This window comes from Elephas maximus, chromosome 26 (assembly GCF_024166365.1).
Source record: "Elephas maximus indicus isolate mEleMax1 chromosome 26, mEleMax1 primary haplotype, whole genome shotgun sequence".
Lineage (NCBI taxonomy): Eukaryota > Metazoa > Chordata > Mammalia > Proboscidea > Elephantidae > Elephas > Elephas maximus.
Genome location: NC_064844.1, coordinates 45481740 through 45495770, shown reverse-complemented (window position 1 = coordinate 45495770; position 14031 = coordinate 45481740). Strand labels below are relative to the sequence as shown.

The window sequence follows — 14031 nt, the reverse complement described above, 5'->3', positions numbered from 1 at the left end:
TCTAGTAAGAATTATAAAAATTTAATTCGAGCTTTTCTATAAGTTTTCTTCCTCCAATATTGCCTTTTCTCGTACTAGACAAACCAAATATCTTTTTATGCTGCTTTTCCTTTCCTAAGTACTGCATCGTGAAGACAAGCCATTTCTAGGACTGGTGATTAAAAAAAAAAAAAACTTTAAAGGTGACACTCAATTACCTTGATGAAGTCAAAAAATAAAAAGCAGTTGGCACTGAAGTAGCTATTTCAAATGTGTTTAAAAATTTTTTTAAACTGTTTATTTATTTTGTAAGAATGTACCTATAGTCCAAAATAACTATGTTTTAAAAATCTTTTGACCAAAAGAAAATTACAAAAAACTTTCAGTTCAACCTAATAAAAGTGACATCTAGAAAATATTCCACATTATTAAGTCTGTGTTAAAAAGTTCAGATCCTAAAGTAATCCTAAGGCGTGGTGTTCTGGAAGACAAGTGTGCTTCTGCTGGCGCTGTGTTATACACCAAGTGTCCCTGACTGGCTCCAAATGACCTCCGACAGGCATGTCCCTGCTGATGGTGTGGGACTGTGACAGGAGAGTCAGACATAGGCTCCCAGGGCTGCATGGAACTCTGTGAGACACTGTACCAGCTGCTGGAACTTGGGCCTCTCCTCTGGATCTAAGGCCCAGCAACAGGCCATCACAGCAAATCTGCAGAGTGACAAAAATAAAAACTTTGACTAGTCAGAATATATTGCTGCTGATCTTTTTGGTCATTTACTTTTTTCTGTCTAAATATAGGCATGGAGAAGGTGAGAAATTAAAAATCAATCAATTTTGCTATCTGTTGGCAGTTCTGGAAAAGATAAAATGAGTTATCTGGATTATATATGTGGATTTCAATTCTCCATGAGACCTATACCAAAACGTATCCCAGCAAACACTTAAAACATAATAAAAAATAATGAGCTGTATTATCCTGTATTTCAGTTCTCAGAGTAAGAACTTGGAAGAAGGAGGGAGACTTCTGCTTCCAAGTTCTAAGAACCCTGGATCCACAGTAAACTCAGTGCAAAAGCTGCTACCTCACCATGGCACAGAAACCTTCTGGAGGCTCTGGGACCGAGACCACACTCAACTTGCATGCAGCTACCCCTAGATAGCCCCAGTCTCACTATATGGGAAGATCAGCCATGTGATCAAAGCGGGAAGCCACTGTCTCCCTCACTAGCCCAGAACGTCTGCCTTATATATCAATTGTCACCAATTGGCAAGGTAAGAAGACAATGAGAAAGGCTTTTTTAAAAATAACTATTTCCTTAAGTCTGTATAATCTAAAGTCATATCCTCAATCTACATAAAATAACTTACACAGTCTTCAGTTTCCTCACTGTATACACTAGTCTCTAAGATTAAACTGAGCACTATAAATTTAAGATACAGGAAGTCCTGATGTCACTTGCATGAAGGAATTAATGAGCCTACCTGACTTTGTAGTTCTCTAAAAACCAAACCCATTGCCATCGAGTTGATTCCTTTTCTACAAGAGTCTAATTCATATCCAAAGACTCATTATTCTCAAAAGGAAAGGCTGTATTTGAATACTAAAACCTGCTCTTCTTTTTCCCCTGTATAGTAGATGGAATGAAACCCAGGTCATCAAACTCATTCAAACTCACAATTCATCTGGACAGTTGATTGGCTGAGCTATTCGGTAGCCGTCTTTCAGGTATGCAGCCATTTCAAAAGGGTCGATGTCCACGTACGGCGTCTGGCCCAGCGTCATGAGCTCCCATAGTGTCACTCCGAAGGCCCACTGAGAAAAACAGCAGCAGCAGAATAAGGGCACACTTAAAACAGCTGTCAGTGTGCTGTCGCCTGTGGCTGGCTAAGGGTCTAAAATATCTCAAGCCTTTAAGGAAAGGAAAATATTTTCTACAAAAATAAGTTTTACCGTGGTCTCAGGGACATTCAGCTCAATTGGCATAACATAGTTTATAAAGAAAATGTTCTATATCCTACATTGGTGAGTAGTGTCTGGGGTCTTAAAAGCTTGTGAGCTGCCATCTAAGATATATCTACCAGTCCCACGATGTATGGAGCAAGGGATAATGAAGAAAACCAAAGACACAAGGGAAAGATAAGTCCAAAGGACTAATGAACCACAAGTACCACAGCCTCCAACAGACTGAGTCCAGCACAACTAGATGGTGCCCAGCTACCACCATCAACTGCTCTGAGAGGGATCACAAAGGAGGATCCTGGACAGAGGGGAAGAAAAATGTAGAACAAAATTTAAACTTGCAAAAAAAGACCAGACTTACTGGTCTGACAGAAACTGGAGAAACCCTCAGAGTATGGCTCCCGGACACCCTTTTAACCCAGTACTGAAGTCATTCCTGAGGCTCACCCTTCATCCAAAGATTAGACAGGCTCATAAAACTAACAATAATACGATATACATTGTAGCTCAACCATGTATATGAGACTAAATGGGCACACAAGCCCAGGAGCAAGGACGACAGGGCAGAAGGGGACAGGAAAGCTGGATGATGGAAATGGGGAACTCAAAGTCAAAAAGGGGAGAGTGTTGACATGTCACGGGGCTGGCAATATGAAACAAAATAATACGTGTATTAACTGTTTAATGAGAAACTAATTTGCTCTGTAAACCTTTATCTAAGGCACAATAGAGAGCTGTGATATGTATAAAAGCATTAAATACAATTTGAAATTAAAAAACAAATAATAGTAAGTTTTGTTTTTTCATGCTCAGTTAGTTTCTCTTGCTGGGACAGAAAAGATAGCACTGCAATAAAGGGATCCTTTCCTGTAAATACCAGTACTGTGTATTTTAAGGTAATTGCATCTGTTGGAAGAAATAGCTGATTACAAGCCCCACCACATGAAACCATTAACTATATCAAGGGTTTTCCTAAAATGAAAAGTTGTAATTTTAAATACTGTAGCTTTTCTGCATAACGGAGAAGTGGAAAATGAACATAACTTTAGCTTAACTAGGGAGAAAAGCATACTGAATTAGTGACACATAAGAAAAATATTTTTTTAATAAATTATTTAAAATACAAAAAAATCAAAGATTTTTACTATACTCAAATAATTTAAATTAACAACTTAAAGTATCCTTAAAAAATGTCCTTCCACTACATAATGATAAAAGGGACAATTGATCAGGAAGATATAACCATATTAAATATTTATGCACCCAATGACAGGGCTGCAAGATACATAAATCAAATTTTAACAGAACTGAAAAGTGAGACAGACACCTCCACAATTATAGTAGGAGACTTCAACACACCACTTTCGGAGAAGGACAGGACATCCAGTTAGAAGCTCAATAGAGACACAAAAGACCTAATTACAACAATCAACCAACTTGACCTCATTGACTTATACAGAACTCTCCACCCAACTGCTGCAAAGTATACTTTTTTTTCTAGCGCACACGGAACATTCTCTAGAATAGACCACATATTAGGTCATAAAACAAACCTTTGCAGAATCCAAAACATCGAAATACTACAAAGCATCTTCTCAGACCACAAGGCAATAAAACTAGAAATCAATAACAGAAAAACTAGGGAAAAGAAATCAAATACTTGGAAACTGAACAATACCCTCCTGAAAAAAGACTCGGTTATAGAAGACATCCAGGAGGGAATAAGGAAATTCATAGAATGCAACAAGAATGAAAATACTTCCTATCAAAACCTCTGGGACACAGCAAAAGCAGTGCTCAGAGGCCAATTTATATCAATAAATGCACACATACAAAAAGAAAAAAGAGCCAAAATCAGAGAACTGTCCCTACAACTTGAACAAATGGAAAGTGAGCAACAAAAGAATCCATCAGGCACCAGAAGAAAAAAAATAATAAAAATTAGAGCTGAACTAAATGAATTAGAGAACAGAAAAACAATTGAAAGAATTAACAAAGCCAAAAAAAGCTGGTTCTTTGAAAAACTTAACAAAATTGATAAACCATTGGCTAGACTGACTAAAGAAATACAGGAAAGGAAACAAATAACCCAAATAAGAAACGAGAAGGACCACATCACAACAGAACCAACTGAAACTAAAAGAATCATATCAGATTAGTACGAAAAATTGTACTCTAACAAATTTGCAAACCTAGAAGAAATGGATGAATTCCTGGAAAAACACTACCTACCTAAACTAACACAATCAGAAGTAGAACAACTAAATAGACCCATAACAAAAAAAGAGATTGAAACGGTAATCAAAAAACTCCCAACAAAAAAAAGCCCTGGCCCGGACGGCTTCACTGCAGAGTTCTACCAAAGTTTCAGAGAAGAGATAACACCACTACTACTAAAGGTATTTCAAGCATAGAAAATGACGGAATACTGCCCAACTCATTCTATGAAGCCACCATCTCCCTGATACCAAAACCAGGTAAAGACACCACAAAAAAAGAAAATTACAGACCTATATCCCTCATGAACATAGATGCAAAAATCCTCAACAAAATTCTAGCCAATAGAATTCAACAACATATCAAAAAAATAATTCACCACGACCAAGTGGGATTTATACCGGGTATGCAAGGATGGTTTAATATCAGAAAAACCATTAATGTAATCCACCATATAAATAAAACAAAAGACAAAAACCACATGATCTTATCAATTGATGCAGAAAAGGCATTTGACAAAGTCCAACACCCAGTCATGATAAAAACTCTCACCAAAATAGGAATTGAAGGAAAATTGCTCAACATAATAAAGGGCATCTATGCAAAGCCAACAGCCAACATCACTCTAAATGGAGAGAGCCTGAAAGCACTTCCCTTGGGAACCGGAACCAGACAAGGATGCCCTTTATCACCACTCTTATTCAACATTGTGCTAGAAGTCCTAGCCAGAGCAATTAGGCTACACAAAGAAATAAAGGGCATCCGGATTGGCAAGGAGGAAGTAAAATTATCTCTATTTGCAGATGACATGATGTTATACGCAGAAAACCCCAAGGAATCCTCCAGAAAACTACTGAAACTAATAGAAGAGTTTGGCAGAATCTCAGGTTATAAGATAAACATAGAAAAATCACTTGGATTCCTCTACATCAACAAAAAGAACATTGAAGAGGAAATCACCAAATCAATACCATTCACAGTAGCCCCCAAGAAGATAAAATACTTGGGAATAAATCTTACCAAGGATGTAAAAGACCTATACAAAGAAAACTACAAAGCTCTACTACAAGAAATTCAAAAGGTCCTACTTAAGTGGAAAAACATACCTTGCTCATGGATAGGAAGACTTAACATAGTAAAAATGTCTATTCTACCAAAAGCCATCTATACATACAATGCACTTCCGATCCAAATTCCAATGTCATTTTTTAAGGCAATAGAGAAACAAATCACCAACTTCATATGGAAGGGAAAGAAGCCTCGGATAAGCAAAGCATTACTGAAAAAGAAGAAGTAAGTGGGAGGCCTCACTCTACCTGATTTCAGAACCTATTATACAGCCACAGTAGTCAAAACAGCCTGGTACTGGTACAACAACAGACACATAGACCAATGGAACAGAACTGAGAACCCAGATATAAATCCATCCACATATGAGCAGCTGATATTTGACAAAGGCCCAGTGTCAGTTAATTGGGGAAAAGATAGTCTTTTTAACAAATGGTGCTGGCATAACTGGATATCCATTTGCAAAAAAATGAAACAGGACCCATACCTCACACCATGCACAAAAACTAACTCCAAGTGGATCAAAGACCTAAACACAAAGACTAAAACGATAAAGATCATGGAAGAAAAAATAGGAACAACATTAGGAGCCCTAATACAAGGCATAAACAGAATACAAAACATTACCAAAAATGACGAAGAGAAACCAGATAACTGGGAGCTCCTAAAAATCAAACACCTATGCTCATCTAAAGACTTCACCAAAAGAGTTAAAAGACCACCTACAGACTGGGAAAGAATTTTCAGCTATGACATCTCCGACCAGCGCCTGATCTCTAAAATCTATATGATTCTGTCAAAACTCAACGAAAAAGACAAACAACCCAATCAAGAAGTGGGCAAAGGATATGAACACGCACTTCACTAAAGAAGATATTCAGGCAGCTAACAGATACATGAGAAAATGCTCTCGATCATTAGCCACTAGAGAAATGCAAATTAAAACTACGATGAGATTCCATCTCACTCCAACAAGGCTGGCAGTAATCCAAAAAACACAAAATAATAAATGTTGGAGAGGCTGCGGAGAGATTGGAACTCTTATATACTGCTGGTGGGAATGTAAAATGGTACAACCACTTTGGAAATCTATCTGGCGTTATCTTAAACAGTTAGAAATAGAACTACCATACAACCCAGAAATCCCACTCCTCGGAATATACCCTAGAGAAATAAGAGCCTTCACGTGAACAGATATATGCACACCCGTGTTATTGCAGCTCTGTTTACAATAGCAAAAAGCTGGAAGCAACCAAGGTGTCCATCAACGGATGAATGGGTAAATGAATTGTGGTATATTCACACAATGGAATACTACGCGTCGATAAAGAACAATGACGAATCTATGAAACATTTCGTAATATGGAGGAACCTGGAAGGCATTATGCTGAGCGAAATTAGTCAGAGGCAAAAGGACAGATATTGTATAAGACCACTATTATAAGATCTTGAGAAATAGTATAAACTGAGAAGAACACATACTTTTGTGGTTATGAGGGGGGGAGGGAGGGAGGGTGGGAGAGGGTTTTTTACTGATTAATTAGTAGCTAAGAACTGCTTTAGGTGAAGGGAAGCACAATACTCAATACATGGAAGGTCAGCTCAACTGGACTGGACCAAAAGCAAAGAAGTTTCCGGGATAAAATGAATGCTTCAAAGGTCAGCGGAGCAAGGGCGGGGGTTTGGGGACCATGGTTTAAGGGGACTTCTAAGTCAATTGGCAAAATAATTCTATTATGAAAACATTCTGCATTCCACTTTGAAATGTGGCGTCTGTGGTCTTAAATGCTAACAAGCTGCCAACTAAGATGCATCAATTGGTCTCAACCCACCTGGAGCAAAGGAGAATGAAGAACACCAAGGTCACACGACAACTAAGAGCCCAAGAGACAGAAAGGGCCACATGAAGCAGACACCTACATCATCCTGAGACTAGAAGAACTAGTTGGTGCCCGGCCATAATCGATGACTGCCCTGACAGGGAGCACAACAGATGAACCCCTGAGGGAGCAGGAGAACAGAGGGATGCAGACACCAAATTCTCATAAAAAGACCAGACTTAATGGTCTGACTGAAACTAGAGGAATCCCAGCGGTCATGGTCCCCAAACCTTCTGTTGGCACAGGACAGGAACCATTCCCGAAGACAACTCATCAGACATGAAAGGGACTGGACAGTGGGTAGGACAGAGATGCTGATGAAGAGTGAGCTAATTATATCAGGTGGACTCTTGAGACTGTGTTGGCATCTCCTGTCTGGAGGGGGGATGGGAAGATAGAGAGAGTTGGAAGCTGGCAAAATTGTCACAAAAGTAGAGACTGAGAGGGCTGACTCATTAGGGGGAGAGCAAGTGGGAGTACGGAGTAAGGTGTATATAAACTTATATGTGACAGTCTGACTTGATTTGTAAACGTTCACTTGAAGCGCAATAAAATGTCCTTCCAACCTTGCTTGAGCAAAAGATCAGGTTTTCTTAAGGTCACTATGTGAACTATTGGGAGGAGCACGAATCCTAAATAGTTGCAACAGTGTACAGTGTCTACTTGTGGTCCAACCAGGGCTCCCCATGGGCCAGCCCTGGCTGCAGTGGCTTCCAAGAAGTGTGTGGAAGGCAGGCAGTGTGTCAACACAAAGGTGCTGCCGCATGTCTGGACTCCCACTGATCTGCTGCCACATGTGAGCCCCAAGGCCAGAACAGCTGAAGCAGGATGAGGAGGAGGAAGGAAACTAATCCTGTGTACCCCAGTATCATGTTAATGAGTGCCTATAAGTTCTAGGCATTCTTCATTCTTTATCTCATTTAATTTTCACAACAAACCTGTGAGAATCATCGGTAGCCTCATTTTATAGGTGAGGAAACTGACGTTCAGGGAAGTAATCCACCTCAAAATACATTTCTAATGAGAAAAAAAAATTCAAAAACAAGTTTGTCTGCTTACAAAATCTAAAGCAATGCTTTAAATTTTAGGTATTAAAAATGACATTTTTACTTTTCAATAATAACAAAATCCAGATATACTCTCTAAAAATAAACAATAGCTCTATCACTTATCAGAATCTATGCAAACCAGAAAGTAATATATTTTAAAATGTTAAAAAAAAAAACCCTGTTAATGGAAAATAACATATTGAGCCTAAATAAGCTTTAAAAATGAAGGCAAAATACAGTCGTTCCGACAAAGCTGAGAGACCACATTACCAACGGACCTGTACTGCAAGACACGTTAAAGGAGTTCCTCATGTAGAAAGAAAATGACGCCAGATAGAAACATATTTACACAACTAATGAAGAGTACTGAAAAAATATGGGTAGCTATTGAAGATACTTTTTCTCATTGTTAAACTTCCTTACTAGGTTAGTAAGCAAAAACAGTAACAATGTTTTGTGGATTTTATAAAATACGGAGTAGTAATGTGTTTGCCCACAATAGCATAAAAGACGGAAAGGTCGAAATGGACACAGTCTGCTGCAAGGCACTTACATTACACATGAAGTAATATAACATTACTTCAAAGTGGAAGGTATGTAGCATAAGCTCTAGAGCAGATTTTTCAACCTCCTACTGACATCATGGGCCAGATCATTCTTTGCTGTTGGGAGCTGCCCTGTGCAGTGTTCGATGTTTAGCAGCATTCCTGGCCTCTACACACTAGATGCCGGTAGCACATGCACCCATACACACATACACACCCCAGTTGTGAAAACAAAAAATGTCTCCAGACATTGCCAAATGTCCACTGGGGGCAAAAGTGCCCCCAATCGAGAACCACTCAATTAGACTGATAACAAAATGAAAAGATTTAGATTACCACCATCAGGAATGAAAGAAGTTCTATCACTACATATCCTACCAAACCAAAACCAAACCTGTTGCCATTAAGTCGATTCTGACTCATAGCGACCCTATAGGACAGAGAACTGCCCCATAGAGTTTCCAAAGGAGCACCTGGTGGGTTCAAATTAGCAGCCATAACTCTTAACCACTATGCCACCAGGGTTTCTGCAGATCCTACTGCCATCAGAAAATATTATGAACGTTATGCCAATAAAATCAATAACTTAGATGAAATGAACAAATTCCTTGAAAGACACAAATTACCGAAATGGAAACAAGAATAAGATAGCTCTACATCTATTTTTAATAGCCCTACGTCTATTAAAGAAGCTGACTTCGTAATGAAAAATCTTTCCAAGTCCCAACAGCTTTACTTAGGAATTCTATCAAACCTGAAAGAAAAAACAGTGCCAGTCATGCACAAACTTTTTCAGAAAAGAGAGACGAGGAGGGAACATTTTCTAACTCATTTTGAGGCCAGCATTACCCTAAGCACAAAAACCAAGGGTGCACTCAGCCATTTGGGAACAAATATCCTTTTCATTAACAATGAACATTAAGTGGGGTCTGTGCTTTGGAGGGAGGAGAGAGGCACGGACAGGTGGAGATGGATGTATAGTCTCCAGAGAGATTCACAGCCTATTGGAATCACTGGTTTATGGAGAACATTCTACTCTGTTCAAGAATGGAAAAGTGGTTTCAAATTAATAAAAGTTACAGGAGGTGACTGTTCACATCCAGGTATTTGCCTATTATAAAATTTTGCTCTAAACGAACTTTTAATAATAATAATAGTGATTAGTAAATATAATACTTGATGTTTTTTTTTTTTAAAAATGGTGTCCAATTTCCAGAGATGGTAATTCACAGCACAGACAGAAGAGAGTCCAAAGAGGTGAAACTGGTTAGAAGCCTGTTCCCATTCCCTCTTTCTGAGATGAGATGGCCTATTCTTATTCACTGGTTATGGCAGCAGCTGTGGGAAGAAATAATCAATTCAAATTAGATTTTGGAGAAAGAACAGTGAGAATTGGTAACAGGTGGATACCACCACTTTGTACAAAAGGAATAACCCCATCCATGGACAAGGGAGATATAACAACATCTGACTGTAAGGAAATTTTGACAGTAGTGTTGTTGGTATCTAAGATGTGAAGCTGTACCTGGGTATCAAAACAATGGAGTCCTTGGGTGCAAATGGTTAACACACTTTGCTGCTAACTGAAAGGCTGGAGGTTCAAGTCCACCCAGATGTGCCCTGGAAGAAAAGCCTGGTGATCTACTTCCAAAAAAACTAGCCATTGAAAACCCGATGGAGCACAGTTCTACTCTGACACACATAGGGTTGCCATGAGCTGGAATCAACTCAATGGCAACTGGTTTTTATTATAATAGTACACTAGCACCTGAAATAATACAGACATAAGGTGACTTTAAAAAATTACTCCTTTAACACTGTTTTGTCCACATTATCACTAAGCATTCGCCATTATCATTAAGCATTCAGCGTAGTACACATTGCAACACTGATGAACACCACATAAAAAGAACAATCACGCCAACGCACACCCTGCAGTTTCACTTCCTTAAAAGCCAACAAAAGTGATTAATTACATGTTGGCTCACCAACCCTTAAAAAAAAAACCCAAGACTAAATGGCACAATGATGATTTGTGGAAAACTTGCTCTCTAGTCTTCTGATAACTAAACCTTTTGAAACTTAGATGGACTTATTCTATAATTTCCTTTTGTTTGACGTCTTTGGAAAGAGGGCAGTAAGGAGGTCAAGCTGTTTTTTCCAGAGTTTTATGGCATGCTGCTGCTGCTTCTATTTAAAGAACATTTAGAGAATAACAGTGTTTCTCTATTCATCTTATTCCTGTTCCCCCAACCCGTGCTCTTTCATAGCTTCTTAATATATAGTACGTAAAACGTATTTTTTCAGTAACAACATATACTGATGCAGTTTGTCGAAAAGTACATTAGTGAATTTTTTTTTCTTTTTAACTTAGTGTTAACTAAAGTTGGGGCTACTGAATTAAGAGATTTCCATTCTGTTGCTTCAGGAAATTATAATAAAAGCCTGGCCTGTTATCAACACAAAAATTTTTATTTTAAAAGTTTAAAGAGAGAACCCCTAAGGTAGCAGGAGAACAGTGGGATGCAGACACCAAATTCTCACAAAAAGACCAGACTTAATGGTCTGACTGAGACTAGAAGAATCCCAGCGGTCATGGTCCCCAAACCTTCTGTTGGCCCAGGACAGGAACCATTCCCCAAGGCAAATCATCAGACATGGAAGGGACTGGACAACGGGTTGGAGAGAGATGCTGATGGGCAGTGAGCTACTTGTATCAGGTGGACACTTGAGACTGTGTTGGTATCTCCTGTCTAGAGGGGAGATGGGAGGGTAGAGGGGGTTAGAAACTGGCAAAATGGTCACGAAACGAGAGACTGGAAGGAGGGAGTGGGCTGACTCATTAGTTGGAGAGTAAATGGGAGTATGTAGTAAGGTGTATATAAGTTTATATGTGAGAGACTGACTTGATTTGTAAACTTTCACTTAAAGCACAATAAAAATTATTAAAAAAATTTTTAAAGAACTTTATACTTCAGTATATTATATACTGATGATAAAAGAATTCTTTCCAATTCTAAATTATCTCATCTGACCCCACTGAAAGTATAATCTGAAGTTCTATGCCTAAGCCTTTCCGTTAATACGAGAAACCTAAAATCCCTTTCTCACACACTAACATGGGCTCAGAGCAACAAAATGCGTTAATGTAATTCATCAGGTCAAGTGCTTTCAAAGCTTGACTAATGATAAAAGGAGCCCCAGTGGTGCAATGGTTAAGTGCTGGGCTACTAACTGAAAGGTTGGCAGTTCAAAACCACCAGCTACTCTGGGAGAAAAGACCTGGCAATCTGCTCCCATAAGGATTACAGCCTTGGAAACCCTATGGGGTAGTTCTACTCTGTCTTTTAGGGTCGCTGCGAGTCAGAATTGACTCAATGGCACACAATAACGATAAGAATCATCTGGGATGCTTGTTAAAAATACAGGTCCCTGGTCCCAGCCTATTGATTCTGAAACTTGGAACTCAGTATTTTTAACAAGAGTCCCAGCTGGGTCTTAAAATCCAGGAAGTTTAGAAACTTGCCTATAATGTGTCAGCAATGATGGTTAAATATCAAGGACAGTTTTTATTTATTTATTATTGTAGTATGGCTGACATACAATAAAGTGCATATAACATGTTCAGTTTGACAGGTTTTGACATATTCATATACTCCTCAAACTTCTACCACAATTATGATAATGAACATATTTACCACCTGCAAAAGGTTCCTCCTGCTGTAATCCCTCCCTCCTACCCCTCTCTGCCACCACTCCTAACATGCCAAGGCAGCCACCAATCTGTCTTCTGCCACTATAGATCAGTTTGCATTTTATATAAATGGAACTACAAAAGCCATATTTTTTCTGCCTAGTTTTTCTCACTCAGCATTACTATTCTGAGATTCATCCATGAAGTAACATGTACTAACAATTCCTTCCTTTTTATTCTTGAACAGTAAGTAGTATATAGTTGTTATAGATTGAATCATGTCCCCCCAAAATATGTGTTGTAAATCCTAACCCCAATACCTGCAGATGTAATCCATTTGGGAATAGGGTTTTCTTTGTTATGTTAATGAAGCCATATCAGCCAGTGTAGGCTGTGTCTCAAGCCTAACACTATGGAGACACAGCAAGAGCAGATAAGGCTCAAAAGCAAGGAAGCAGGAATGGGGGAAAGATAAATGACACTTAGAGATCTTAAAGGAATGCAGAGAACGCTAAAAAAGCTGAGACAAGGTTTTTCCCCCAGAGCAGAGAGACAGCCCTCCACTATAGAGCTTATGTCCTGAATTAAGACTTGTAGCCTCCTAAACTCTGAGAAAATAAATTTCTGTCTTAAACCCACTGGCGGCATTTCTGTTACAGCAGCACTAAAAAGCTGAGGCAATAGCACACAGCAGTACATAGTTGAATCCTAAATATTTACATCTGTCCATCAGTTTGTTACCTGTTCACCTGCGGATGGACGTTTGGATTGTTTCCAGGATTGGTTTAAAAATGAAGTTGCTATGAACATCCATGTAAAGTATGTGCAAGGGCATATGATTTCAGTTATAGAGCAGAGGAATGACTGGACCATATAGTATGTATGTTTAACTTTCTAAGAAATTGCCAAACTGTTTTACGAAGTAGTTATACCCTTTTACAATCCCACCAGCAGTGAATGAGAGCTCCAGTTCCTCCATATCCTAACACTTGGCATGGTCAGTGTTTTCAATTTTAACCTATAGAAACCCTACGGGCAGTTCTACTCTGTCCTCTAGGGTCACTATGAGTTGGAATCAACTCAAAGGCAATGGGTTTCATTTGGTTTTAATGGAGCTCTGGTGGCGCAGTGGTTAAGAGCCTGCTGTCTTTGGTTGGGTTTCTATAAAAGTAAAACCAGTAAAGCATATAAATATACATATATAGAGATTTATATCAAAGAAACGGCTCACGCAATTATAGGGGCTGGAATGTCCCAAATCCGTGGATTAACATAAAGGCTTCTCCTGATTCACGGAGCCGCGGGGGCTGGCAAACCCAGGACAGACAGGAGGTCAGAGGAACAGGAAGCAGCCACAGGATTCAGAGTGAGCAAAAACCCAGAACTTCTGCTTATATTCAGATGCAGGCCACACCCCCAAAGACACTCCCTTTCAACTGACTGGCTACTCACAGCAGATCCCATCACGGGAGTGGTCACATATAAACACTAAGAATCATACCTCAGCCAAGTTGACACACAATCTTAACCATCACAGCCGCTAACCAAAAGGTCAGCGGTTTGAATCCATCAGCTGCTCCTTGGAAACCCTATGGGGCAGTTCTGCTCTGTCCTATTGGGTTGCTATGAGTTGGAAC

General features: G+C 39.1%; 1 protein-coding gene across 3 annotated transcripts in view; it reads right to left on the bottom strand.

Annotated features, from left to right (window-relative positions):
- Positions 1-237: 237 nt before the first annotated feature.
- Positions 238-14031, bottom strand: part of RYK (receptor like tyrosine kinase) — a 162873-nt gene continuing 149079 nt past the window's right edge. For all 3 annotated transcript variants that reach the window (XM_049870598.1, XM_049870599.1, XM_049870600.1), the window contains exons 14-15: positions 1658-1794; positions 238-689 (exon numbers count right to left, since the gene is read on the bottom strand). In XM_049870598.1, coding sequence (XP_049726555.1) covers positions 578-689; positions 1658-1794 — 249 coding nt within the window. In that variant the 3' untranslated portion in view covers positions 238-577. The remainder of the gene's footprint in view (positions 690-1657; positions 1795-14031) is intronic.